Source organism: Procambarus clarkii, chromosome 36 (genome assembly GCF_040958095.1).
Source record: "Procambarus clarkii isolate CNS0578487 chromosome 36, FALCON_Pclarkii_2.0, whole genome shotgun sequence".
Lineage (NCBI taxonomy): Eukaryota > Metazoa > Arthropoda > Malacostraca > Decapoda > Cambaridae > Procambarus > Procambarus clarkii.
Window position 1 is genome coordinate 5,916,058 of NC_091185.1, and position 27,047 is coordinate 5,943,104.

The window sequence follows — 27,047 nt, forward strand, 5'->3', positions numbered from 1 at the left end:
AAACTAGGTGAGTACACAGTAGAGAGAAAGATCTGGGGGATGATATCACACAGAACCTGTACCTAGAGGCCCACATCAAAAGGATATCATCAGCGGCATATGCTACATTGACCAACATAAAAATTGCCTTCTGAAACTGGTGTAAGGAATCGTTCAGAACCTTGTTTGCCACATATGTCAGACCACTCGTAGAGGATGCAGCTCCAGCCTGGAGTCTATACCTAGTTAAACACAAGACAAAATTAGAGAATATTCAGAGGTATGCCACCAGGCTAATCCCAGAGCTAAGAGGTATGAGCTACGAGAAAAGAGTACGGGAATTAAACCTCACGTCCCTGGAAGATAGAAGAGTTAGTGGAGACACGATCACCACCTTAAAAATTCCCAGAGGAATTGACAGGGTGGACAAAGACAAACAATTTAACACGAGTGGAACGCGAACAAGGGAACACAGGTGGAGACTGAGTACCCAAATGAGCCACAGAGACGTTAGAAAGATTTGTTCAGTGTCAGAGTAGTTAACAGATGGAATACATTAGGCTGTGATGTGGTGGAGGCTGACTCCATACACAGTTTCAAATGATGATAGAGCCCAATAGCCTCAGCATGCTGTACACCACTTAATTGACAGTTGAGAGGCGGGACCAAAGGGCCGAAGCTCAACCCCCGCAAATACAACTAGGTGAGTACACACAAAGCTATAAAAAATGAGAAAGTTAAGAAAGAAAAGAGGAGGGAAGCCCGTTCAGTGTATTGTTATTACACACACACACACACACACACACACACACACACACACACACACACACACACACACACACACACACACACACACACACACGCACGCACGCACGCACGTGTGTGGTGTTGGGGGGTCAAGCCTCTGCTCTTCAGCCCCGCCTTTCAACCATCATTAAATCAATGCAGTGACTCTCGTTTTCACAATCATATTTACATTTAAAACTGTGTATCGAATTGGTTTCAACAACTTTCCTCAACTAATCCGTTTGACTTACGACTCTTGAGACAAAAATGTTCTTTCTGGCACTCCTGTGACTCATCTGTGTTTCCAGAAATGTCCTCTCGTTATACTGTTCCTTAATTTGAACATTTTCTGTATCTCCTTTGTCAATCCTTGTATCTTCTATGTCGTTATCATGTCTGCCATACTCCTCCTTTCCTTCAGTGTAGTGAAGCCCAATCGCCTTAGCTCAGGCATGAGCCTTGTTGCATATTTTTGGATGTTTTCTAGTTTTGTTTGTTTCTTTAGGGAGGGGTTTCCATGCCGGTGCTGCATACTCAGTAACGGGTCTCACGAAGGTTGTATACAGCGCTTGGGAGGGATCTTTGTCCAAGTTGGTGAAGGATAACGGGACGTTTGTCAGTGTGGTATATGCTGCCCTCGTTATCCTGCCAAATGGTGTTATCCTGCTGATGTCTGCCTCTGGTGTTATCCTGCTGATGTCTGCCTCTGCTGTTATCCTGCTGATGTCTGCCTCTGCTGTTATCCTGCTGATGTGTGCCTCTGCTGTTATCCTGCTGATGTCTGCCTCTGCTGTTATCCTGCTGATGTCTGCCTCTGCTGTTATCCTGCTGATGTGTGCCTCTGCTGTTATCCTGCTGATGTCTGCCTCTGCTGTTATCCTGCTCATGTGTGCCTCTGGTGTTATCCTGCTGATGTCTGCCTCTGCTGTTATCCTGCTGATGTCTGCCTCTGCTGTTATCCTGCTGATGTCTGCCTCTGCTGTTATCCTGCTGATGTCTGCCTCTGCTGTTATCCTGCTGATGTGTGCCTCTGCTGTTATCCTGCTGATGTCTGCTGATGTCTGCCTCTGCTGTTATCCTGCTGATGTGTGCCTCTGCTGTTATCCTGCTGATGTCTGCCTCTGCTGTTATCCTGCTCATGTGTGCCTCTGGTGTTATCCTGCTGATGTCTGCCTCTGCTGTTATCCTGCTGATGTCTGCCTCTGCTGTTATCCTGCTGATGTCTGCCTCTGGTGTTATCCTGCTGATGTCTGCCTCTGCTGTTATCCTGCTGATGTCTGCCTCTGCTGTTATCCTGCTGATGTCTGCCTCTGCTGTTATCCTGCTGATGTCTGCCTCTGGTGTTATCCTGCTCATGTGTGCCTCTGCTGTTATCCTGCTGATGTCTGCCTCTGCTGTTATCCTGCTGATGTCTGCCTCTGCTGTTATCCTGCTGATGTCTGCCTCTGCTGTTATCCTGCTGATGTCTGCCTCTGCTGTTATCCTGCTGATGTCTGCCTCTGCTGTTATCCTGCTCATGTGTGCCTCTGCTGTTATCCTGCTGATGTTTACCTCTGTTGTTATCCTGCTGATGTCTGCCTCTGCTGTTATCCTGCCGATGTCTGCCTCTGCTGTTATCCTGCCGATGTCTGCCCCTGGTGTTATCCTGCTGATGTCTGCCTCAGCTGGTAGGTCTCCAGTTGTGTCCACTACTAAGTCTCTCTCTCTTTCAGAAGTTGGAAGTTGCCTTCCCTTCATCTAACACTGTATGTGAAGGTCTTCCTGTTCCATCTCCCATCCTCAAAACCTTGCATTTTGCCTGGGTTAAAGTCTAATGGTCACCTATCAGACCGGATCACTCGAAATTGCTAGTCCACCTTGCAATGGAATTCCTGCCCAACCCACCCCGGCCATACTTTACCCGGGGGGTGAGGCAGCTTGTGTGGCGGGTCATGGAGGGGGGACGAGCACTTGCATGGTTGCATAATCGTCTACCTCAACCCATGACGACCCTCCTCCTGTTCCTCCCACTGCTGCTAGACTCCACTGGCCCCACCGCCAACACCCACCACACACCCCATCTCACGCACCGCGCACACACACACTCCAATACCACTATCACCAGCCGCGACTCGCCCGGGTGTATTGTGTCGCGAGAAAGCCATTTCGAACACATTTCTCTTGTCTGACAAGGAGTGACAAGGAGCCAGGGGCTGCTGACAAGGAGCCAGGGGCTGCTGACAAGGAGCCAGGGGCTGCTGACAAGGAGCCAGGGGCTGCAGACAAGGAGCCAGGGGCTGCAGACAAGGAGCCAGGGGCTGCTGACAAGGAGCCAGGGGCTGCAGACAAGGAGCCAGGGGCTGCTGACAAGGAGCCAGAAGCTGCTGACAAGGCGCCAGGGGTTGCTGACAAACAGACAAGGAGCCAGGGGCTGCAGACAAGGAGCCTGGGGCTGCTGACAAGGAGCCAGAAGCTGCTGGCAAGGAGCCAGAGGCTGCTGACAAGCAGACAAGGAGCCTGGGGCTGCTGGCAAGGAGTGACAAGGAGCCAATCCATCTCAAGTGTGCCACCATCATTCTGTTTACATACTGGTGACATATTCCACTGAAGAAAAACAGTTTCCAAATGCCTTTGTAAATATTTACTCACCAGTGGTAAGAGTGCCACTATTTACTAGCCGGATAATCAATGGACCACTCGCGGAATATTTAATTTAATCTATGCCATGATTTTTGGCAGCCAAAATTATGTGCAGATGAAATAGTCAGATTATTATAGAATCTGTTAACGAATTCGTGTGTTTTATATGTCCATGTGCTCATTTTGTGAGCGGTGTACTGTGTTCCTCGCGTTCTGTCAGCGGTAGTGAACTGTGTACCTCATATTCTGGAGTGTTGGTGAACTGTGTACCTCATTCTGTGAGTGGTAGTGAACTGTGTACCTCATATTCTGTGAGCGGTAGTGAACTGTGTACCTCATATTCTGGAGTGTTGGTGAACTGTGTACCTCATTCTGTGAGTGGTAGTGAACTGTGTACCTCATATTCTGTGAGCGGTAGTGAACTGCGCCCCTCATATTCTGTAAGCGGTAGTGAACTGCGCCCCTCATATTCTGTGAGTGGTAGTGAACTGCGCCCCTCATATTCTGTGAGCGGTAGTGAACTGCGCCCCTCATTCTGTGAGCGGTAGTGAACTGCGCCCCTCATATTCTGTGAGCGGTAGTGAACTGCGCCCCTCATATTCTGTGAGCGGTAGTGAACTGCGCCCCTCATATTCTGTGAGTAACAGCGGGAGAAGGAAAAAAAAAAGAGACTGTGCCCACAACGATGATGTCATCGGCCGCTAGGGAACCACCAGTCAGAAACGTATTGTAAGGTATTGTTGAGCTCCAGACATCTAGCGAGCTTGTCAGCAGCCTGAGAGAGTGATGTGGTGGTCACGTCGGTAACCCCACACACCTGGTACAGTGTCAGCCAGCCTTGACGGTCTACACCGCAGGAACAGCAAGGGTTCCAGACCCTGGTCCTGCACCACACCTTCCCGCCAAAATGTGGTGGGCGCCAACATGATCTCAGACACCAAAGATGGACAGATCAACACGCCAAGTGAGTAAAACAAAGGGGGATGGGATGGGGGGGGGGATGTGCACTAGTTATACCTGAATTTACCTAAGGGCAACCATCTCCTCGACGGGGACTGGAGGCCGGCGGCTTGTCAAGAACCATATAGTTCCTGACTGACCGACTCGAAGGAGGGAGGTGGGGGAGAGGGAGGTGAAGTGAGGAAGGAGAGGGGGAGGGAGGGAGGGAGGTGGGAAGGGGGAGGGGGGAGAGAGGGGGGAGAGAGAAGAGACAGAGAGACAGAGAGACAGACAGACAGACAGACAGACAGACAGACAGACAGACAGACAGACAGACAGACAGACAGACAGACAGACAGACAGACAGACAGACACAGACAGACAGACAGACAGACACAGACAGACAGACAGACAGACAAAAACAAAGTCATGAAAAAAATGTTGTTTCTCTTGTCACTCAGTAATTACTAAACTATACCCGCAACTTAAACAATGAGTAGATAAATAACGAAAGCGTAAGATACAATAGCTGTACAGTGAACGTCCAGTGGAATAGGTCTCGGTAAATCAAATCCCAGAGAGGTGGGCGACAAGATGCTATTGGCAAAACCTGACCTGATTACGATGATTTCCTCTTGACTTGTTGCCATCTTGAGGTTATCTTGAGATGATTTCAGGACTTTTTAGTGTTCCCGCAGCCCGGTCCTCGACCAGGCCTCCACCCCCAGGAAGCAGCCCGTGACAGCTGACTAACACCCAGGTACCTATTTTACTGCTAGGTAACAGGGGCATAGGGTGAAAGAAACTCTGCCCATTGTTTCTCGCCGGCGCCTGGAATCGAACCCAGGACCACAGAATCACAAGTCCAGCGTGCTGTCTGCTCGGCCGACCGGCTCCCGGCCATGCTTAAGGTTTCTGTAGAAATCGGCTATTTCCACTAATCTCAAGTTGCATCAAAGGAATAATTTTTAAATTATTTACTAAAAGTGTACTGAACAATACTCTTCTCTTGTTAATGTGCACTTTGGCATCTATGTGGTGAAAGGACACACACTGTTGATTTTGTACATATGATTTTATTATAATAATACTAAACACAGGAAATTGGCTAAGTTGTGACTATTGGCATCAGGTTTGTGAGCATTTCTGTGGTGTTATGGTGGTATGTAATGACAATCTCAGCATGGCAGGTTCAACTTTTGGCTGAACCTCTTCTGATACCTGTGTGAAAGTTTGTGTATGAGAGTAAGATCAGCGAGTGGGTATGAACACGGAAATATGCAGGTTGTATCACTGGTTCAGTAGGTGCTTTATCAGCTGCACTGTTCCTCGGGAAACTCTAAGACGACATAACCCTCGACCTAGCTGTTGTGGGTATTAGCTCTTTTCCTCTGACTACCACCTTCTGTGGTTGTCAGATGTCTACACAATCCCACCAGATGACACCATCCCCAACCTCTACATGACGTCATGAACACCGGCCTGAGTGCATAATCCTAACTAATGAATGAAGTCTCTCTTCATTATCTAGGGCTTCTTCAGGTTTACCGGTGCCTGCTAACTCACGCTCAGTCGCAAATGAGCGTGAGTTATTAACTGAAGTGTAAGTGGTCCCAGGTCTTGAATGCCTTGAACTGTAAGGGGTCCCAGGTCTTGAATGCCTTGAACTGTAAGTGGTCCCAGGTCTTGAGTGCCTTGAACTGTAAGTGGTCCCAGGTCTTGAATGCCTTGAACTGTAAGTGGTCCCAGGTCTTGAATGCCTTGAACTGTAAGGGGTCCCAGGTCTTGAATGTCTTGAACTGTAAGTGGTCCCAGGTCTTGAATGTCTTGAACTGTAAGTGGTCCCAGGTCTAATAACTCAGAAGGGGGCCAGAAAAGGTAGGAAAGGTAGGAAAAGTGTAATAGACACCTGGCAATGTTAGCCCTCTGGATCGCATTAATTCCCCTATCCAATGCCATCAGCAGTTACATTTTCTGTCTAGAGGCCTCCTTCATTAATGTCAGATTTAGCTTCTTCAAATCATTTCACAGCACTGGTTCCCGGAATTCCCAAAGCAGTCAGAGTAGTATGCCATACACTAGCTTTACAGTCGAGATCTACCTTGAGTGTTGTTTTCATTCCTTAGAAAGCAAGCATGGAGCTTCGTACCCACTCTTTCGGGTTTTCATTGGTGGAGAAGGATGCCTTGAGTCAACAGGAGAACCATGCGGCAACCCAAGCAGGCCATCGTTGGTTGTATGCTTTTGCTCGCTTCCATTCCGAGTCTAGAAATACTGTACTGTACCAGAAATCTCTGCCAGGTTAACGACTCAAACAAGTCTGTCATGACGCATGCCGTGGCTCGGGAAAAAGTTTAACCCACATTAATAAGAAGGTTCAGACTCTGACTCGGCTGTTCTGAAGAGGTAATGGCTCGGGCCACCAAGCAAAATGATCGATGACGACCAGGCAGTATGTAATTACCTAAGCATACTTACCTAAGTGTAGTTTCAAGATGAGAAATATGCTCGTGGTGTCCCATCGTCTCAGTACTCTTTGTCGTACAACGCTTTGAAATAATGTTGTCATATAATGTTTTTGTGTTTTCAGCTCCTTTGTTTCCTTAGTTTGAATCTGTGTCCTCTTGTTCGTGATGCTGCTGGTTTCAGGAATTCCTCTTTATCAATTTGGTTGATTTCTGTTAGTATTTTGTAAGTGGTTTTATAACCTCATTTTCTTCAATCTTTTAGTTTTAGCATGTTTAATGCCTCTAGTCTCCTCATAACTCTTGTTTTTCCATTCCAGAAGCCATTTTGTAGCGTGCCTTTGTAGCGTGCCTTTGCACCATTTCCAGTTTCTTTATGTGCCTCTTGAGATTTGGGCACCATCCAACTGCTGCATAATCCAATTTTGGTCTCACAAAAGTCATGAACAGTTTCTTTAGTATTTCATCATCCATATAATTAAAAGCATGTGAGAGGTTGGAAAGCGACGAATACGCTCCTCTCACAATGTTCTTGATGTGTTCCTCTGGTGACAGCTTACAATCCAAAACAACCCCAAGTTCTTGTTCTTTATTAGAGTTCTGTAATTCCTTTCTACATAATTTTTAAGTTGTGTGTGATCTATTTTCTCCAATTCCATATTCCATAATGCATTTATTCACATTGAATTCCATTTGCAACTTGCCGCTCCAAGCACTTATTTTATCTAGATCGATTTGAAGGGCAAAACAGTACAATCACACGTGGACGTTGCAAGTTACAGTGGTGTGAGATTGTTAAGGGGCCTAGGAGTAGACCTGTGTGGCTACCCATCTAAAAAAAAAAAAGAAAAAAAAAAAAGCTTGCATGATAGCAAGATGGCACCCATAGATGTGGATGTTGCACTACATCCCAAGCTGCCCCACACAGCAATCCCCAACCATGCATGTCAAGACCCTGGGGTGAAACTGGCCATGGAAGGTGTCGAAGATTCTGCGACTGAGAAGCCGATTCCTTGGGGTGCACTTTGCCTGTGGAGATATAACGGGTAACATGCCTGTGCATGCTAGCCAACATCCTTGACTTCACCATCCTTCAGCTGCATTGCTGCCAGGCCATCATCAGGAACAGGATCTGTGAAAGGGATTAGACTTTTAGATGAAGCCAAGACACAGCATCCTCCATATGCTCTCGAAGCCCCAGGATATGTCTAATAGCCAGTATTAACTTCGAGATAAGAGCCAGGCAGTGGGATTCCCTCAGAAAGTAAGGCTCTGCGATGGTCTTATAATCTCTAAAAATATGACACACACACACACCTCCACAAAATGGCAGCAATATCAAACTGTTGGGTAGGCAGCCAGCAAATCTCTCTCGAATGCTACCATGATGGGCCTCAATGAGGAAAAGTATCTTCACATAGATAGCCAATGGCTGACACTGACTGGCCATATACTGCAGCATGATAGTGCCCTTGGCATAGTCTTGATACCTCCACTATTATATTAAAGGATGCAGACAAAGGTGGCTTTGGTTGGTTCTTTTATACATTATATACAATATTGGAAAACCCTGAATGCTTCTTCTATCCAGGCAATGGGCACCGAGCTGGATTTGATTGTCGAAGTAACGAGGCAGGTGAATGCTATCAATTTTGGGTGAAGCGTGAGAACGTGTCCAAGACCACATACCCAAAAAAGCTGCCATTGGATGATGGGCTAGGGGGCACTCCCAGATGGTAGTCACTATCTCTTCATGAGGGAGAATGCCATCTAGCGTGACACAACGGTAGAGGAAAGTGGTGTTCAAGACGAGAAAAATGCCTTTTGCCGAGTCAGTGACAATTCCCACCTCCTGCACGAACTCCAGGACCCGATGGATGCGATGATCATGTTGGTCTTCATTAATGCTGACAATTAAGTCATCCAGGTAGGCAAGGCAAAATTTCAGCTTCTTTAAAACTTGATATATGAACTTTTTTCAAGGGTTTTGCTGTACCTCTACAATACAGTTCTTTCTCCCAAAACTAAAATGTTACTTGTAATGTAATATTGTATCCTTTTTTTTGGTGTCTCTTAGTAGTTCTCAACCTCATAACTGCACACCTTAAATTAGATCAATTTCCTGGTGCACATAATAAAAAATAAAAAAATCCTTTCTATGTAGTAAAACATTGCTTTCTGATGTCAGGAAAAAAATAATTACTTGTACTTTTTTTCATTTTAATTTGGCCGTAATGAGGTGGGGAAAAAAAGTGTTGATGACGTCATTTCCTGTGAAATATCTTTAAAGTTATCTACAGTATTTGAATAGATTTATCATTAATATCTTTCAGGCTGATAAACATCCCTGTAATTTTGCATGACATCAATGGTTCCTAGCACGGGCGTCAGTCAATGAACGATGATGCACCAAACTCGGTGCCTGTCTTTACCAAGACCTGAGGAAGGAAACTAAAGTGTTCAGAATTATTTTTCCAATAAGGCAAATCTGGTCTCCACCAGCCCATCCTCCTAAGGTTTCCCAATGTCAAGAAAACGGTCAATTTAAAGTGCCCTCTCCTAACCTACCAGAGGACCCAAAACAGAAAGAGGGACAGTACATCACTTTTGCGAGCTGCTTCCATTTTCTAATACAGGTACAAACTTTTTTTGCCTTTTGTACGCATACGAGTGAAAAGTGACATTCTTTGTAGGAGGACAGGTTGCTCCCATAGCTGACTGGCACATCAACCCTTATTGCCTGAGGGCAATGGGAGCAGTCTAAGGGTTACAACAAGAGCTATGAAGAGCAACTCAAGGCATCAAATATGCCAAAGCTAACAGACAAAGAAATGAGGTGATTTGATGACCACAAACAAAATGGTAGATGCATTCCCAGATAACAGGCCCAGTTAGAGGCCTGACAGCCGAGTGGACAGCGCTAGGGGTTCGTAGTCCTGAGGTTCCCGGATCGATCCCTGGTGGAGGCGGAAACAAATGGGCAGGGTTTCTTTCTCCCTGATGCACCTGTTCACCTAGCAGTAAATAGGTATCTGGGAGTCAGACAGCTGCTACGTGCTGCTTTCTGGGGATGTGTAACAAAAAGGACGCCTGGTTGAGGACTGGGCCGTGGGGACGCTAAACCTCGAAATCATCTCAAGATAACCGCAAGATTACCAAAAATCCTCACAAAACCAATATTGTTAGGACATATAATATAAAAAAAAACAGCATATTATTTACCTTGAATGATGGAGTTATCCTGCTTCTCAACATCAGCTGTTTTGTGCTCTAATTCACTCTAAATGAGTGAAGTGGTCTAATTACATGAATAAATTAAAACACAGTTGTACTTTATTGACGGTCAGCCATTTTGTAATTTGTCCAAAATGCTATGCGTGTTAGTGGCTTTGTAAGAGTGTAAAAATACCAATGTTATGTAATCCCCCAAAACCTATTACACCTTCTTGTAAATATATTACTATTATTGTCCCACGAGTTAAATCCTTCGATACCCTCTTATCACCAGCCCACGGACCCAACCCCACCAGCAGACTAATCATCATCTGGTCTTGTACAAATCATGTGAGTTTGTGGGTCATTGAAGATTTGTGAGCACTGCCGCTCTTAACATTGTCATCTTCCCAGAAACATCACTCCCATAAAGACTGCTGATACCCCTTAATCCATCCATCCATTAATGACATTCACACCCACCTACTCACTCCTGACACTGACACCCACCCACCCACCTGCTCCTGGCACCTACATACTCCTGGCACTGACATACTCCTGGCCCCCAACCCACACCTGGCACCCACAGACACCCACCCACCCTCTCCCTAGCACCCATGCCCGAACCACCCACCTATAGGATCCTAATACCCACAAGCACCTACCCAACGGCTCCCGGCACCCTCCCAATCACTCCCAGTACCCACGCCAGCCCATCTGCTCCCGGCACCTACACCCACCCACCCACGCCGTCCCCATGGCGCAATGGTAAAACACTCTCCCAGTGCTTCGCAAGCACTTTGGTCTGGGTTCATATCCTGGCCGGGGAGGATTGACCGGGTGCCAATACTTAAATGAAACCTCTATTCACCCAGCAGTGAATGAGTACCTGGTTGTTAAATGATTTAGCGGGGTTATATTCTGGGGAAAAATTAGGATTAACTCTACCTTAATCTGCTAGCTGTCTCACTTCCCTGCCTCCCTCCCTGCCACCCTCCCTACCATTAACACACACCCAGTCTCTCCCCTCAAGGCTCCTCCTCCTCATTCCCTGACACCCATCCAACCCACATCACAGACACCATCCCATCCCCCATCCCTGATGCCATCCTATCCCAACCCATGACGCCCAGCCACCTGCATCCTGAAAACCTTCATATACCGTTCCCCGACACCCAACAATCTCCACCCCCCCCCCCTCAGCCACTCCCTGGGTGGCCTTTTACATGTGGAATAACAGCTGAGATTAAGACCGTCTGACTGACTGTGACTGCTATACAACACCAATGACAGGGGGAGGGGGAATAGGTGAAGGAAAAATCCAACGGATGTGGATGGCAAGCATCAAGGAAAACAACAACAAAACCACTCTGCCACCGATGCTAATTGTACCAACACTTACATGTGAAGTTACCTTTCTCAACTGGAACTTTTGAGAGCAAAGAGGACGACTAGCCCTTTATGAGAGTGATCACAGTACCAGTACCACTGACTAGCACAATGTGGGCTACAGCACGACACTAGTGGGTCGTGTGGACATTGGATTTGATTTATATACGGTATATATATATATATATATAGTGGACCGAGACACAAAATTGGGGACTTGGGAAGCCATTCAGATGGACAAGTATTCATATAATAGACATTCATATAACGGGGACCTTCTGTAATTAGAATCTGAGAAAATAAACTCGGAAGGACCTGAAGAGTTTTAGAACAAAATTCATATCATTTGAGTTGTAGTATCAATACAGAAAAAGTACAAGTCAATTAATTTCATCTATCTTACCTACTCATTAACTTCTCGTTTCAAATCCAAATAATATAGTGCTCCTCCAACAGTAGTGTTATTACCTCAAGCTATTGGAGGCCTGGTCGAGGACCGGGCCGCAGGGATGCCAAGCCCCGAAATCATCTCAAAGGTAACCTCAAGCTAAGGTACCTCTGTAGCAATTGTTACAGGTGCTATCTTGGGCCTTCAGTAGTTATTTAACCCTTAACGGGTTAAATGGTGGTTATATGGTGGCTATTTAACCCTTAACGGTAGCTATTTAACCCTTAATAGGCTCATCTAATTAGAAGTTCTACACCATAATGAACACAAAATAAAAAATAGTTTGTAAAACTAATGTAAAAATATTGCATTTGGATATTCGAGCACAAGAGGTGGTTGCAGATAGTATTTAGAGCCATTTAAGGATTGAGGTGGGAACAGCATTCACATTTATTTATTTTTTAATCCAGCATACAACACTTAACTGAGATAAAAGAAAAAAAGCAACAATGCAGCACAAAGCAGGTACACAAATAAATAAGCTAACACTCACGTAAAGTTAGAGACTTTTTGAGTTCATCCTCAATCATGGATTTGAAGTTGGGAAGCTTGCAATTCATACCAATACGAATACTCCTCTCAACCAGCTCTAATGGACACTCAAACCTCCCAGTGTATATGTACTTCATGACTGCGCCAAATGCTCCTGGATGTACCTGTATGAAAAAATATACAACATTATGAAACAATCCCACAAAAGTTATAATAGTCCAGGACGGACTGAAACGTCATCACTTCTCCATTTTCTGATGTGAGGTTTGGTCAGCAAGGTTTAAATTGGTTTTAAATGCAATTTCCCAGGGACAACGCAGTCCAGTTATGAAGAAACCTTTCTTTTACCATCATACATGAATGTTGAATGTATTCTCTAAACTTTTCACAAAACCTGTACAAGAAAAGAGAATATCAAGTGAAAACTAAAAAGTATCTACCAAGATTACCTACATAAGGATAATATTGTTTATATTGACAAAATCAATAGGGGCCAAAAGGAGAATTCAAACCTATGCTCTGGGTACTCTCAAGCAAACTCCTTAGACCACTATGCCATGACATAGTCAAAAGAATTGCAACCTGGGATTCCATTGAATCCTCTAGTGCCGGAGGCTTCCACTGAAGCCTAATCAGGGTTTCATACAATGGCCCCCATGCATTTTGGCTTTGTATTCTTGAAATTCTACTTCCAATGCTTTTCCTCAAATGTACAAATAAATCACATTAACTTGATATATCAATTTGAAAATCAGTACAGGTACTGATTTTCTATATGTTAAAATGAGAAAAACTTCTCATTTTATTGATACTGTACATCAATAAAAATTCAAAATTCTTCTCAAAATTGATACATCATTACATGATGTATAAATTTTCTCATTGATACATCATGTAATGCAATTTCTTTGATCTTTTATATTAGTATGGCAGTTCCAGCCCATTGCATCAGACAATACAGTGCCACTTAAGATTCATCACACAGCACTCACCAAATCTTTATTGATGCTCACTCTAGACCGGTTATGCCATCGAGATGAAAACATCTCTCTGAAGTATTCTGAGCGGCTGGCCAGCAAACAACGATGAAGTGGGAAAGACTCGCCCTGAACCACAAATGTTATGTCACTGTACTCGCCAGTCTCGTATAATCTGAAAAATAAAATATGAGTACTGTACTATATAATAGAAATGGTTTAAAAGGTGAATATCATCTTAGTCTGCACCACTTTTTTACTAGGGAAAAAAAAAAGATGCACTTACAACAAAATTTAGACTAGCCATATCAGGTCTAACAGATTAAATTATCAAATTCTGATTATTTTATTGAATGGAATTTCTAACATAAACATGGAAGAAAGGTACAGCTATATCCATACCAGTGCAGAAAGTTGCTGTGCAGCTTTCTTTAAAAGCTGCAAATGTTCTGTAGTGTATATATGTAATTATTATATGCTGTATTGTATGAGGTTGTGTGGTGGACTTTCCATCTCTTCCTCTCACTTTGCCATTTGTAGTCTGTTCCTGAAGTGATGTTTCTTTCTTGGCATTTCTTGGATAGCTAATTGATGCCTAATATCTCATATCATTCAGCATTGGTGGAGCTTCTCTTGCTAGCTTTACAGTGGGCTGTTGCTGTGCCCCCCTATTCCAGTTTTCTTGTACCTATGGCCAGTGCATGCTCCTTTGGAGTCTTCTCAGTGATTGGATTAAGTTAAATTTTTGGCACTATGGTCGTTTCTAATCCCCAGGTTCCTTAATCTCTTCAATTGAGCCAGATTCTGGTCCAGGTTCCCGGTAAGTACTTGTGGTGCCCTATAGACCTGGTGTGCTTCCCCAAGACTTGTTGCTTCCAGGTTGTAACATTTCAGAGCTATTGAGTGGGTTATCTTGAGATCTTGAGGTTATCTTGAGATGATTTCGGGGCTTTTAGTGTCCCCGCGGCCCGGTCCTCGACCAGGCCTCCACCCCCAGGAAGCAGCCCGTGACAGCTGACTAACACCCAGGTACCTAATTTACTGCTAGGTAACAGGGGCATAGGGTGAAAGAAACTCTGCCCACTGTTTCTCGCCGGCGCCTGGGATCGAACCCAGGACCACAAGTCCCGCGTGCTGTCCGCTCGGCCGACCGGGTAACCCTAGAGACAACCGTACACCATGGTGTACGCCTTATACATGGTGTATATATATCTTCCATGGTGTAATGGTGCAGTCTCCGTGGTGTAGTGGTCAAGACGCTCGCCTGGCGTTTCGTGAGCGCTTTGTCCTTGGTTCGTATCCTGGCCGGGAAGGATTTACTGGGGGCAAATCCTAAACTGTAGCCTCTGTTTAACTCAACAGTAAAATGGGTACTTGGTTGTTAAGCAATTTTTCATGGGCTCGTATTCCAGGGAACATAGGATTAAGGACTTGCCCGAAACGCTACTCGTACTAGTGACTGTACAAAAATGTAAGAACTCTTGTACAGTATATATAAATAAATACAAAAAATAAAAAAAATAATTTCATTACACTCAACAATGGTACTACAACAGTGTGATTGTTGATTCTGTTACCAACTGTCAAGAGCATTTACTGGGAGAGATTTTTCTTTCTAACTACGTGTGCATGCACTCAGGTCATTTATTACATTCTAGGGCATAATTTTATCAATCCACTGCTACCACTTACATTAGTCAAATCCCATTCCAAGAGCTTAAATCATTCCTATCTGGAATGATGCAATCTGACATAGTGTATTAATATATAAAGCTAATCTTGATCCACTTTACAGATTCTGCAGTGCACAGTGAGCAAAGCGGCAAGTTTCTGCAGAGCCAGGAGTTCGACAACTCAGAGCAAGGTAAATTTTTAAGCTATTTCATTTTAAATTTATCTAGATACCAGCATGTCTAGTGGCCTCGACAGAGGCAGGAAGCCTGTGACTACTGGAAAGTCTTCCTGGTCTTTTTGGGAACTTTACCAGCCATATTCAATTTTTTATATATTTATACAGTATATACAAGAGTTCTTACATTCTCGTACAGCCATTAAAATGCATAGCATTTCGGGCAAGTCCTCAATGCTAATTTTCACAAACACACATCGCCAGGAAGCAGCCCAAAGCAGCTGTCTAACTCCCAGGTACCTATTTACTGCTAGGTGGACAGGGATATCAGGGTGAATGATCTTCCACCGGAGATCGAACCCAGACCCTAAGGACTACGAACCCTGAGCAAACATGCGACTCATGGGCCACATGTGACCTTTTGCAAGTACACCTGCAGCCTACACAAAGAATACCATAATTTGGTATATAATATAATAGAAAAAAATTTTGCAATAATTTTTATTAAATGACTTCAGTTAGTTGTGGTGTGTGGTACTCATGATAACAAATGTGACCCATATGGCCCTCGTGGGCTATATGGGTCACATTTGTTATATATACAATGCAATGCTTTGTCCCTCAGTTTGACATGCCTGCTCTAGACCACTACACCATGACAGGGTCAAAGCATTGCAATCTGGGATTCAATTGAATCCTCTAGGGTCTCCAAGCCTTACACCAAGGCCAAACTAGGGTTTCACACAATGCCCTCATGCTCTCTGGCTTCCAGTCTAGGAACTGTACCTCCAATGCTTCTTCATGTGCACAGACAACTCACATTAACGTGATATATCAATGAGAAAATCAGTAGAAGCGTTTGCTTAGAAGTGCCCAGTATGGGCCTGCCACCTTTTGAAAATGAGTGTTGAGGTTATGAACAAGAGAAATAAGCTAGATGTGATTAATTTTTATAATTTTCAGAAATGTTCATTTGGTAGTCTATTATAATTTAGGTTGAAATTAACATTTTGCCAAGTGAAATCTGCCCAAAGGGCATGGAAAATGCATCTTGGAAGCATCTCCGGTTGCAACAAACCCTTCACTGCAACGAAGTGGGGTTGGTCCATATGGTTCATTGAATCGAGGTTGAACTGTATTGTATATATAATACTGAAGAGCATTTGGCTGTCTTTTAATTATTTGTTTCATTTTGCAAATCACTTTGATAATATAGTTTTGATATTAGGATATATTTAGAATGATTCAGTATTTTAACCATTCCTTTATCCATTCCAGTAATTTGCCAATGATTCTGTATATTGAAACCCAGCATAATGAGAATATATGTACAGTATAGTATAATAATACTGTACATATATATATATAATATACAGTATTATATATATGTACAATCATATAAACAGATAAAAAGCAAAAAAAGTGAAAAAAAGGTTAAGATTGCTATTTGTATTCACGGTGGGGAAACTGTAGGATAAGACAAATAGCAGTCTTACCGTTTTATACTCTTTTTTTTTTTTTTTATCTGTTTATATGATTGGCATTCCATCTGCTCTAGAGAGACTGCACGAACATCCATTTTTCTCATCATATAAATTGGGGGCCTGTCCGAGAGCTGAACCCGGGACCTCTCGCAATTTATATGATGAGAAAAATGGATGTTCGTGCAGTCTCTCTAGAGCAGATGGAATGCCAATCATATAAACAGAAAAAAAAGTAAAAAAAGGTAAGACTGCTATTTGTCTTATCCTACAGTTACCCCACCGAGAAGACAAATAGCATTATATAAACATGAATTTTTGTTTTCCTTTATTTTTCAACACTTTTCAGTTTTACAAATGTGAAATTGGTACAAAAACTTACCTTCTTAAGAATTCATCATAAGCATCTCTCCTAATAGTGTGGGAAGTTACCAAATTATGTTGAGTCAGAACCTTTCGAATATCATCCGTCAGAGCACCATAGAGGCACCGTTCCCCATCGAAGGTATTGGCTTCGCATCGAGCACCAGCACCTATTAGGTACTCCACTATTTGTTGGTGTCCACATAAACACGCATAATACCTGAAGGAGCATTTAAAAAGAGAACTGTAATACTTTTTATGCAATACTATTGATTGATTTAAAGATCAAAATACAGAACTGACAAGGAATTTTACAAAACTAATCATAATACATACATACATACACAATTTAAAAATCTGGACTTATCAAAGGCATATGATTAGCCAACCACACTACAGTAGGCAGAAAGTAAGTCATAGTAAGGTGACTAAAAATACATAACTCAATGCACACACATGAAAAGACTTGCAATAATAAGGTTTAATGATGAGCCAAAACATAGTCACATTCTATTCTTTTCATGTGTGTGGGGGCAGGGGTGGAAAGGTTTATTTATTTATATACAAGAAGGAACATTGGGTTGTGAGAGTACATAATATCAGTGTTCTTACATTCTTGCAAAGCCACTTTCTCGCATAGCGTTTCAGGCAGAAATACCATGTTTCTTGGGTTGGATTATTTCTTCATTTGGATTATTTAAACACTCCAACATTTATAAAAGGATTTAATGAAGCAGTATGTATGACAAAGTTTGGAGTGCAACACAAAATCTGGCCAGCATTTTATAAGCTATTTTCACACCAAATTAAAAATAAATATGTGAAATTGAACTCTTAATGAGTGATGTTATCACCATACAGTACTTTGATTCTCAGGCCAATGCAGATTCTCAGGCCAAAGAGTTTCGCGAGCGCTTTGGCCTGGGTTCGTATCCTGGCCAGGGAGGATTGACTGGATGCAAATCCTTAACTGCAGCCTCTGTTCACCCAGCAGTGAATGGGTACATGGTTGTTAAACGATTTGGTGGGTTGTATTTTGGGGAAAATTAGGATTAAGGATGTGTCCAAAACGCTATGCGTGCTATTGGCTTTACTGTACAAGAATGTAAGAACTCTTGTACTGTATATATAAATAAAAAGAAGGAACACAGTCAAAGGTCCCTAGACTAGAAGAAGTCCATAGGATGGCCAAAGCTTTGTATGTACAAGCAGAATTCGAGTCCAGTGGAGCAGCATGGATCTTGCCAACAGAGTACCAGGTGTGGTGGTGGGTGAATGAGTGGGTGGTGTCCCAAGACTATCGGTGGCCAGTGCTGCCACCTGTGGTGGACATGAGGGATGGACCACTGGTTTGACCTGGATAATAAGTGTTTACATTGTTAGGGACAGAGTTGCCAATCTTTACAATACAGTTGTATATTTTGGTGCACTCTACCTTCCTGATATTTTTTTTTTTATCTTGGGTACTTTGGTGATACTAGATCTCCAGCTGCTCCTGCCTTTATTGAGAGGGCCAGTAGGCACTCATGAATTGATAGAGCCAGGTGCCATTTTTAGTATGCCAGTTAGCCAGGTGGGTATAGCCAGGTGGTTTATAGCTTGGCAAGCTACTTAAAAGGCACACCCAGAAAACAAGTTTATAACCTGTGAGATTTTGAACTTACAGAGGTGTACTGTCCCATCTGTCTCGTATGTTGACATCAAAATCTCGTTGTTCAATCAGCAACCTGAAATACACAGTTTATATATGTTTATATATATATATATATATATATATATATATATATATATATATATATATATATATATATATATTTTTTTTTTAGAGAAGTAATATACCAGAAATTTAAGACATTTTGACACAAATATGAATATGAAATACAATCGCACCTATGCTGTGATTCTCAAATTTAAGAATCCAAATTATGTAGTTGGTGTTCAAATTTGAACCTTTCATTAAACAAACCAAATCACTATGACAGCATCACCAAAGGCATGGGCACATCATGTTGTTATTGAGGTGGGTATGTTGCATCATCCTCATAGTGGTGGGACCTGGGTAGTGCCACCATGGTGGTGGAACCAGGGTAGTGCCACCATGGTGGGGAGGACCAGGGTAGTGCCACCATGGTGGTGGGACCAGGGTAGTGCCACCATGGTGGTGGTGGGACCAGGGTAGTGCCACCATGGTGGTGGAACCAGGGTAGTGCCACCATGGTGGGGAGGACCAGGGTAGTGCCACCATGGTGGTGGGACCAGGGTAGTGCCACCATGGTGGTGGTGGGACCAGGGTAGTGCCACCATGGTGGTGGTGGGACCAGGGTAGTGCCACCATGGTGGTGGTGGGACCAGGGTAGTGCCACCATGGTGGTGGTGGGACCAGGGTAGTGCCACCATGGTGGTGGTGGGACCAGGGTAGTGCCACCATGGTGGTGGTGGGACCAGGGTAGTGCCACCATGGTGGTGGTGGGACCAGGGTAGTGCCACCATGGTGGTGGGACCAGGGTAGTGCCACCATGGTGGTGGGACCAGGGTAGTGCCACCATGGTGGTGGTGGGACCAGGGTAGTGCCACCATAATGGTGGGACCAGGGTAGTGCCACCATGGTGGGGAGGACCAGGGTAGTGCCACCATGGTGGTGGGACCAGGGTAGTGCCACCATAATGGTGGGACCAGGGTAGTGCCACCATGGTGGGGAGGACCAGGGAAGTGCCACCATGGTGGTGGGACCAGGGTAGTGCCACCATGGTGGTGGGACCAGGGTAGTGCCACCATGGTGGTAGGACCTGGGTAGTGCCACCATGGTGGTGGTGGGACCAGGGTAGTGCCACCATGGTGGTGGGACCAGGGTAGTGCCACCATGGTGGTGGGACCAGGGTAGTGCCACCATGGTGGTGGGACCAGGGTAGTGCCACCATGGTGGTGGTGGGACCAGGGTAGTGCCACCATGGTGGTGGTGGGATCAGAGTAGTGCCACCATGGTGGTGGTGGGACCAGGGTAGTGCCACCACGATGGTGAGACCAGAGCAGTGCCACTATAGTCGTGTCACCAGGGTGCCTTCACTGTAACTGTCACCGCAGTGACGTCATGGTGGTGGTGATGGTCACAAGTGGTGGTGGTGGTGACAGCTGGTGATGATGGTGACAGCTGGTGGTGATGGTGACAGCTGGTGGTGATGGTGACAGGTGGTGGTGGTGATGGAGCCCCCGTGACACACCCTCCCAGTTGCCTTACCTAACCTCCTCGATGTCTCCCTTCTTGCACTGCCGGAATAACTCTAAGGCATCCATGCTAACCCCGTCCAGTGAACAGTGAAGCCACTGCCTGCCGTCTCGCCAGAACATGGAACACAAGTTAACTGCGTCAAAAACGAGGCTGTTGGCCGAGTGCCGAGAACTGTTTACCTTCCACCAGCTGATCCGCATTCACAAACCTCTATCATAATATAACATTCTAGCATACCCAATTATTATACCATTACTAGCTGCTCTAGAATAATTACTCTACATTTATGTCTTGAAATGAGCTACAAGTATAGAGGATACATATAAATATATATTTTTAGTTCATATGTAACTCTACTAGCAATAAACGCTCAGTTGAGTGACGATTTGAAATTGAAATTAAAATCATATTTCGATCCTCGCTCAAAAATCTCTTGAAACAATCAAAGGATCCTATTTCTATTATGTTATGCGGTAATTGGTTCCACAAATCAACAACCCTGTTACTGAACCGGTATTTACCCAGGTCTGTCCTATCTAAACTTATCCAATTTAAACCCATTGTTTCGCGTTGATACTTTTAATACCCCTATTAATATTATTTGATTACTCCTATTTTATTATTACTATGATAGCACAATCGGAGCTGCAAGGAACACACCCTCTCACGGCGACTGTCTGCGACTGACTGTTTAATCCCACAAAAAGGGAATTCAAAATTCAAATTCAAATTTTTATCCAGGTAAAAATACATATATAGATGATGAGTTACAAACATAATGGTGGATTTATAGATAGATTACTTCGAGGGGAAAGTAGTACAGTTCATACAATACCTAAAGCCACTAATACAGCGTTTCGGACAAATAGAAGAAGGAAGAGAAGAAGGAGGAGGTGGGAAGGGCAGGACTGAAGAAGAAAGAGAGAGATTGATTAACTAAGATTAAGCCACCCAAGAGGTGGCACGGGCATGAATAGCCCGTAAAGAGAGAGAGGGCGTGTGTGTGTGCCGTTAGATGAGACAGGTTTCTCGGCCAAGGCAATGACGGGTGTTGATGGTGTCTGAGGTGCCAGTGGTCAGTGGGTGCTTGTCCTACATAGGTGCTATATACATCGCGCGCCGCGCCGAGCGGCTCGGTCACACACGCTAGCTCGCTCGCGATTCTGAACGCGACGTATCTGTGTGTATCTCTTCCATCGTAATGTCCTTCCCTTCATACGCCCGTGCTGGGAGAGACGATTGGGCACGGGAGAGAACCCAGCTCCTAGCTGGGCTCTTAGCCCTTACGCGCACAGTAAAAACCGCATCAAACAGCTAGTTTACAAAAAAACAAAATCCTAGCATACGTGAACAGTGCTAAACATCATTGAGAATATTATCAATCTAAACATCATAAACATAGAAATAATATAGATGTTTGGGAAGAAATTAGTGGCGTATGGAGTTAATATAGGATATAACATCAATATGGAAGGTTTGTGACCCCTAAGGGCCATATCGGTACAATGACGCTTGTTACAGGTGATAGTGAGTTGAGAGAGCCTGCTGGAACTCTAGTAATTGATTGTGATTACGCATATGTGACTTCTCTTGACGTGGGGATTGTGATCTCGTTATTTTTTTATAGTGATGTCGATAGCGGTGGGGAAAGTGATGGTGTGGGGATTGTGACGCCGAGGGAGTACCATTAAGGAAGGTTATCTTGAGATGATTTCGGGGCTTAACGTCCCTGCGGCCCGGTCCTCGATCAGGCCTCCTTTTTGTTACACATCCCCAGGAAGCAGCCCGTAGCAGCTGTCTAACTCTCAGGTACCTATTTACTGCTAGGTGAACAGGAGTATCAGGGGCGAAAGAAACTCTGCCCCATTTGTTTCCGCCGGGGATAGAACCCGGAACTTTAGGACTACGAATACCGAGCGTTGTCTACTCAGCCGTCAGGCCCCCTACCGAATGATGACAAGTTCCACTGTAGTTGACCAGACCACACACTAGAAATTGAAGGGACGACGACGTTTCGGTCCGTCCTGGACCATTCTCAAGTCGATTGCCAGGTTCAATTTCTAGTGTGTGGTCTGGTCAACATACTTGAGCCACGTTATTGTGACTCATCGCCTGCATAACTTCCACTGTAGTTCTTCCACAGTATCTATTAAAAATCTACTACTATCAGTCGGTCGGCCGAGCGGACAGCACGCTGGACTTGTGATCCTGTAGTTCCGGGTTCGATCCCAGGCGCCGGCGAGAAACAATGGGCAGAGTTTCTTTCACCCTATGCCCCCTGTTACCTAGCAGTAAAATAGGTACCTGGGTGTTAGTCAGCTGTCACGGGCTGCTTCCTGGGGGTGGAGGCCTGGTCGAGGACCGGGCCGCGGGGACACTAAAGCCCCGAAATCATCTCAAGATAGATCACCAAAACTGCTTCCTCAGCTAATTGGCTACTAGCACCATTAACAGCTTCAGTATTCCTGTTAATGTTGCATTTGCTACGGGGGGTTTTTCCTGCACAGGTGAGTACAGGAGCTCACATATTCTAGCTACTGGTCTCAGTAGCGCAGTTGGGTTCATTCTCGACTCATAGTCGCGAATCCGGAGCCGGACAGAAACTGTTGGGCGCGTTTCCTATCACCTAACGTAGTTCGATCCCCTCCCCCCCACTCCGAGGGGAGGGGGGGGGAAGTAATATATATAATTTTGCACCTTTGGAAACAATCTTGCAACTAGGAAGGGAGAATAGTGGTCTTAGGTGCCACACAGGAACGAGTGCCACTGAGTAGGAATCACAAAGTAGGGGGCCTCGGGGCTGAGTGGACGGCGTTTGGTGGTCGTAGTCTTAAAGGCCCGAGTTCGATTCCCGGCGGAGGCGGAAACAAAATGGGCAGATCCTTGGGATAGCGTCTGGGATTATCCCGGACGTAGGTTCCAACCCTCATCACTGCCTTTGTGGATTTGTTCATAGGCGAAGTTTTTTTCACCTTGATTCCCCTGTTCACCTAGCAGTAAATAGGTACCTGGGGGTACCTGGGGATGTGTGTGTGTTAGTTAGAGAGAAATATATGTAGTAGATATAATAGTGAAAACAGATTGGTTAGAAAAGCGGGGTCCAAGAGCTAATAGCTCGATTCTGCAGACACATTAAATACAAATATTAACGCACAGAGCCAAAGCAGCACAGGTCGAAAGACACGTACATAGAATAGACCGAATTACAAAGACCCATTTTCTGTATCTCCCCATCCATACCTGCCGAAGAAAGCCGCCGACGAGGGACAAAGACACAACAATTTCAAGCTATACATAAATATTTGAAACAAAAGAAATTAGAAAGCCAAAAGTAGTAAGAGTAATGCATGCGGTCAGCAACACCCCGCAGTCTCGTTTTTATAAAGTTTTTAACAGCTGGCAGAGCAGGATTCACCCCCTCCCGCCTTTTCAAACCATCCTCATGGCCTCGAATTGAATTCCTGGTGTCAACCAATCAGCGGCTTCGACCGCCACCACTCTTATCTACTGAGAAGATGGCAGAGGCAGACGTCGCCATATACGTGAGAGTACTGAACATGCTGCTTGCCCAAAAAGATCTACCAAAACGATGTCGGTCCCAGAAGACCTACTACAGCCTCGAAACGCTGCCTCAACTCAAACAGACCAGACCCAACATCAGCAACCGAAGCAATGTCACCAACGCCTTCTCCCCCCCCCCCCTCCATCTTTTCCAAGCTCTTTGGACATCAAGCTTCAAGCTTCAGGTGTTTTCATATGCTTAAGGTGGAGAACTGGGTGTTTTCATGTGCCCCAGGTGGAGAACTGGGTGTTTTCATGTGCCCCACGTGGAGAACTGGATGTTTTCATGTGCCCCAAGGGGAGAACTGTTGTTTTCATGTGCCCCAGGTGGAGAACTGGATGTTTTCATGTGCCCCAGGTGGAGAACTGTTAGTTTCATGTGCCCCAGGTGGAGAACTGGATGTTTTCATGTGCCCCAGGTGGAGAACTGTTAGTTTCATGTGCCCCAGGTGGAGAACTGTTGTAACGGGATTACAGCAAGGAGAACAGCAATATAATTGATATAGTTTTCTATATTTATGTATTTGTTCCTAGTCCTGTTGCATCTATTCTGGTTTCCTTATCTTTTAAACTGTATTTCACCCTATCTCTCCTGCTTTTCGTGCCTGCTACTTGGCACTGTGAAGCAAGGGTTATTATATTATCTCCTACTGTTTTCTCTTATTGTTGATATTTACCTGAATTTACCTGAGGGGCCACTAATACTAGTGGCCTCGACGAGGACAGGAAGCCTGCGTCATGGTACATGTGTCTCTCTCTCTCCTATATGCGTCTGTGCAACTCAATTTGACTTGGTTCATCATTTTCTGGACCGTCTTCCCTCTAAGTTCCTCGTCGTACTGTACAATTCCCAGATATTCTCTTACTTTTATGTACTCTCCTCTTCCTCCTTGTCCCTTGGTCTTATGGTCAATGTTCTTAGTTCCATCTTAAAGTTAATTTCCAGGACACAATGATCACTGGCTCCAAGTGGTATTTTGTGTTCCAAGTTCTCGATGTTTTCCAAGCCTACTTGATGTCTTCCAAGCCTACAGGAAGACACAACTTTCATTAATTTCCACAACTTTCATTAATTTCAATTCACTCAACATGTGTCTTCCCCATCATGGGGATTTCTAGAGTCCCAATCGATCTCGCCATGATTTAAGTTCCTCCCCATGACTAAATAATAAATAATACAAATGGATACACAGGCTTTATTCCCCGGCACTCTGACAGCAGATGGGGAAAATAATGGTCCTAATAATTTACAAATCCTCCCCCCCCCTAATAATTTACAAATCCTCCCCCCCTTCCCCCAGACCAAACAAAAGACCCAGACAGGAATATGATGACAATAGCCAATCATGCATAGATGAATTATAGACAGCAGCAACAGTAGAACACAGACCGAGTGCTAAACTTTTAGCTCTCGGTCTGTGTTCTACTGTTGCTGCTGTCTATAATTCATCTATGCATGATTGGCTATTGTCATCATATTCCTGTCTGGGTCTTTTGTTTGGTCTGGGGGAAGGGGGGGGGGAGGATTTGTAAATTATTAGGGGGGGGGAGGATTTGTAAATTATTAGGACCATTATTTTCCCCATCTGCTGTCAGAGTGCCGGGAATAAAGCCTGTGTATCCATTTGTATTTGAATCTTCTAGTTCCTCCCACTTCCTATTTTACTTTACTTTACTTTCCAACTCCTCCCTTCTTGGCTTGGTTTTCTTTATTTCCTTAGCATTGTTTGGAAATATTTCATCCGAGATCATATAATTCATTTTTGCTTTCTGCTATTTCAATTAAATCAGTTTTTTTTTTTTGCCACTAATACTTTCTTTTATTTCTTCTACTTTGTTTGTAATTCCATCAGCATTTGTGTGCCATACCTTAAGACTCTTCTTGGACTGCCAGAAAACTCCAGAAACCTTAAGACTCTTCTTGGACTGCCAGAAAACTCCAGAAACCTTAAGACTCTTCTTGGACTGCCAGAAAACTCCAGAAACCTTAAGACTTTTCTTGGACTGCCAGAAAACTCCAGAAACCTTAAGACTCTTCTTGGACTGCCAGAAAACTCCAGAAACCTTAAGACTCTTCTTGGACTGCCAGAAAACTCCAGAAACCTTAAGACTCTTCTTGGACTGCCAGAAAACTCCAGAAACCTTAAGACTCTTCTTGGACTGCCAGAAAACTCCAGAAACCTTAAGACTCTTCTTGGACTGCCAGAAATCTCCAAGCAATCCTGTTCATTTGTTTGTATTGGTGTTGGATGTGAGAGATAGAGTACTGGCGGTGATGGGTGATTGTGAGATATTAGGGAAAGGGTAAGGGGCTGTGAGGAGCTGAGAAGCAGAGATAGTTGTGTGTTGTTGAGCGGTCGGCTGTTGATTTTGAGGCATGGAGTTATGTTGCTTAGTGTTGCCATAGCTGGGGTGTTGTAGCTAGCTAGCTTACTGTTATGAGACTGGGAGTTGTAATTAGCGTGATGTTATGTGGCTGGGTGCTAAGTAGTGGGGTATCGATATGTAGCTGGGTGTTGCTATGTGGCTGCATATGTTGTCTTGCGCCATCAACACACACACACACACACAGGCTGGAGTGACATAACTGGACTGGATTCCTCACTGGTGTTTTTACAAGTCCTCCACGAATGTTGTTCTCGTCTCTGACATACATGGTGACCCACCACCACATTCTACGACTCGGGCTCTTAACCGGGGGGTACCAATACTCCTTTCACTCGTGGGCCACCATGACGTAGGAAGCGTACCTGAGGAGTCCGGACTCGTGGGCCACCCTACCATAGAAAGCGTTCCTGAGGAATCCGGACTCACGTGACACCATGACGTAGGAAGCGTTCCGGTGGTGTCCGGACTGCTGTAACACCGTGACAGAGGAAGTGTCTAATGAGGTTCCATTGCTGCTAGAAATGTGACATATGCTCATGTGTCGGGCTAGGGTAGCAGACGCTGTGGGGAGCATCACAGGAGAGTGAATCAAGGTGGTTCAAGGCGTGACAAACCTGGCAAGTGGCCCCGGACGATATGAGTGTTGGCCCCTCTACCGCGCGGATTATTAGCAAGGGAAGCAGACTCCACTTCGGGGGATGGGGGCCTCGGCCCTCACCACCCCTTAAGGGCAGCAATGGGTGGGAAGTCTGAACACACTTAAAAGGGTACAGTGAGGAAGGGGGCATGTATATAAGATGCCCTCGTGTTCAGAGCATCAGGTTACAGCCGGCGGGGCCACCAGGTCACGGGATATATGTCCCTGTCACACG

The 27,047-nt window shown here is 44.8% G+C and overlaps 2 protein-coding genes across 3 annotated transcripts in view; one reads left to right on the forward strand and one right to left on the reverse strand.

Moving 5' to 3' along the window:
• The window catches only part of LOC123756126 (ankyrin repeat and BTB/POZ domain-containing protein 1), a 44,636-nt gene extending 24,203 nt beyond the window's left edge, over window positions 1-20,433 (reverse strand). Inside the window, exons 1-5 of the mRNA XM_045739160.2 lie at window positions 20,236-20,433; window positions 18,665-18,727; window positions 17,020-17,220; window positions 13,323-13,482; window positions 12,332-12,494 (exon numbers count right to left, since the gene is read on the reverse strand). Coding sequence (XP_045595116.1) covers window positions 12,332-12,494; window positions 13,323-13,482; window positions 17,020-17,220; window positions 18,665-18,727; window positions 20,236-20,426 — 778 coding nt within the window. The 5' untranslated portion in view covers window positions 20,427-20,433. The remainder of the gene's footprint in view (window positions 1-12,331; window positions 12,495-13,322; window positions 13,483-17,019; window positions 17,221-18,664; window positions 18,728-20,235) is intronic.
• The window catches only part of LOC123756127 (ras-related protein Rab-7L1), a 45,784-nt gene that overhangs the window by 1,258 nt on the left and 17,479 nt on the right, over window positions 1-27,047 (forward strand). Inside the window, exons 1-2 of one of the 2 annotated variants that reach the window (XM_069336505.1) lie at window positions 2,807-4,348; window positions 15,103-15,171. In XM_069336505.1, the coding sequence (XP_069192606.1) occupies window positions 4,309-4,348; window positions 15,103-15,171 (109 nt within the window). In that variant the 5' untranslated portion in view covers window positions 2,807-4,308. Of the gene's footprint in view, window positions 1-2,806; window positions 4,349-15,102; window positions 15,172-27,047 lie in introns of those variants that run through there. The other variant, XM_045739161.2, reaches the window with a different exon arrangement.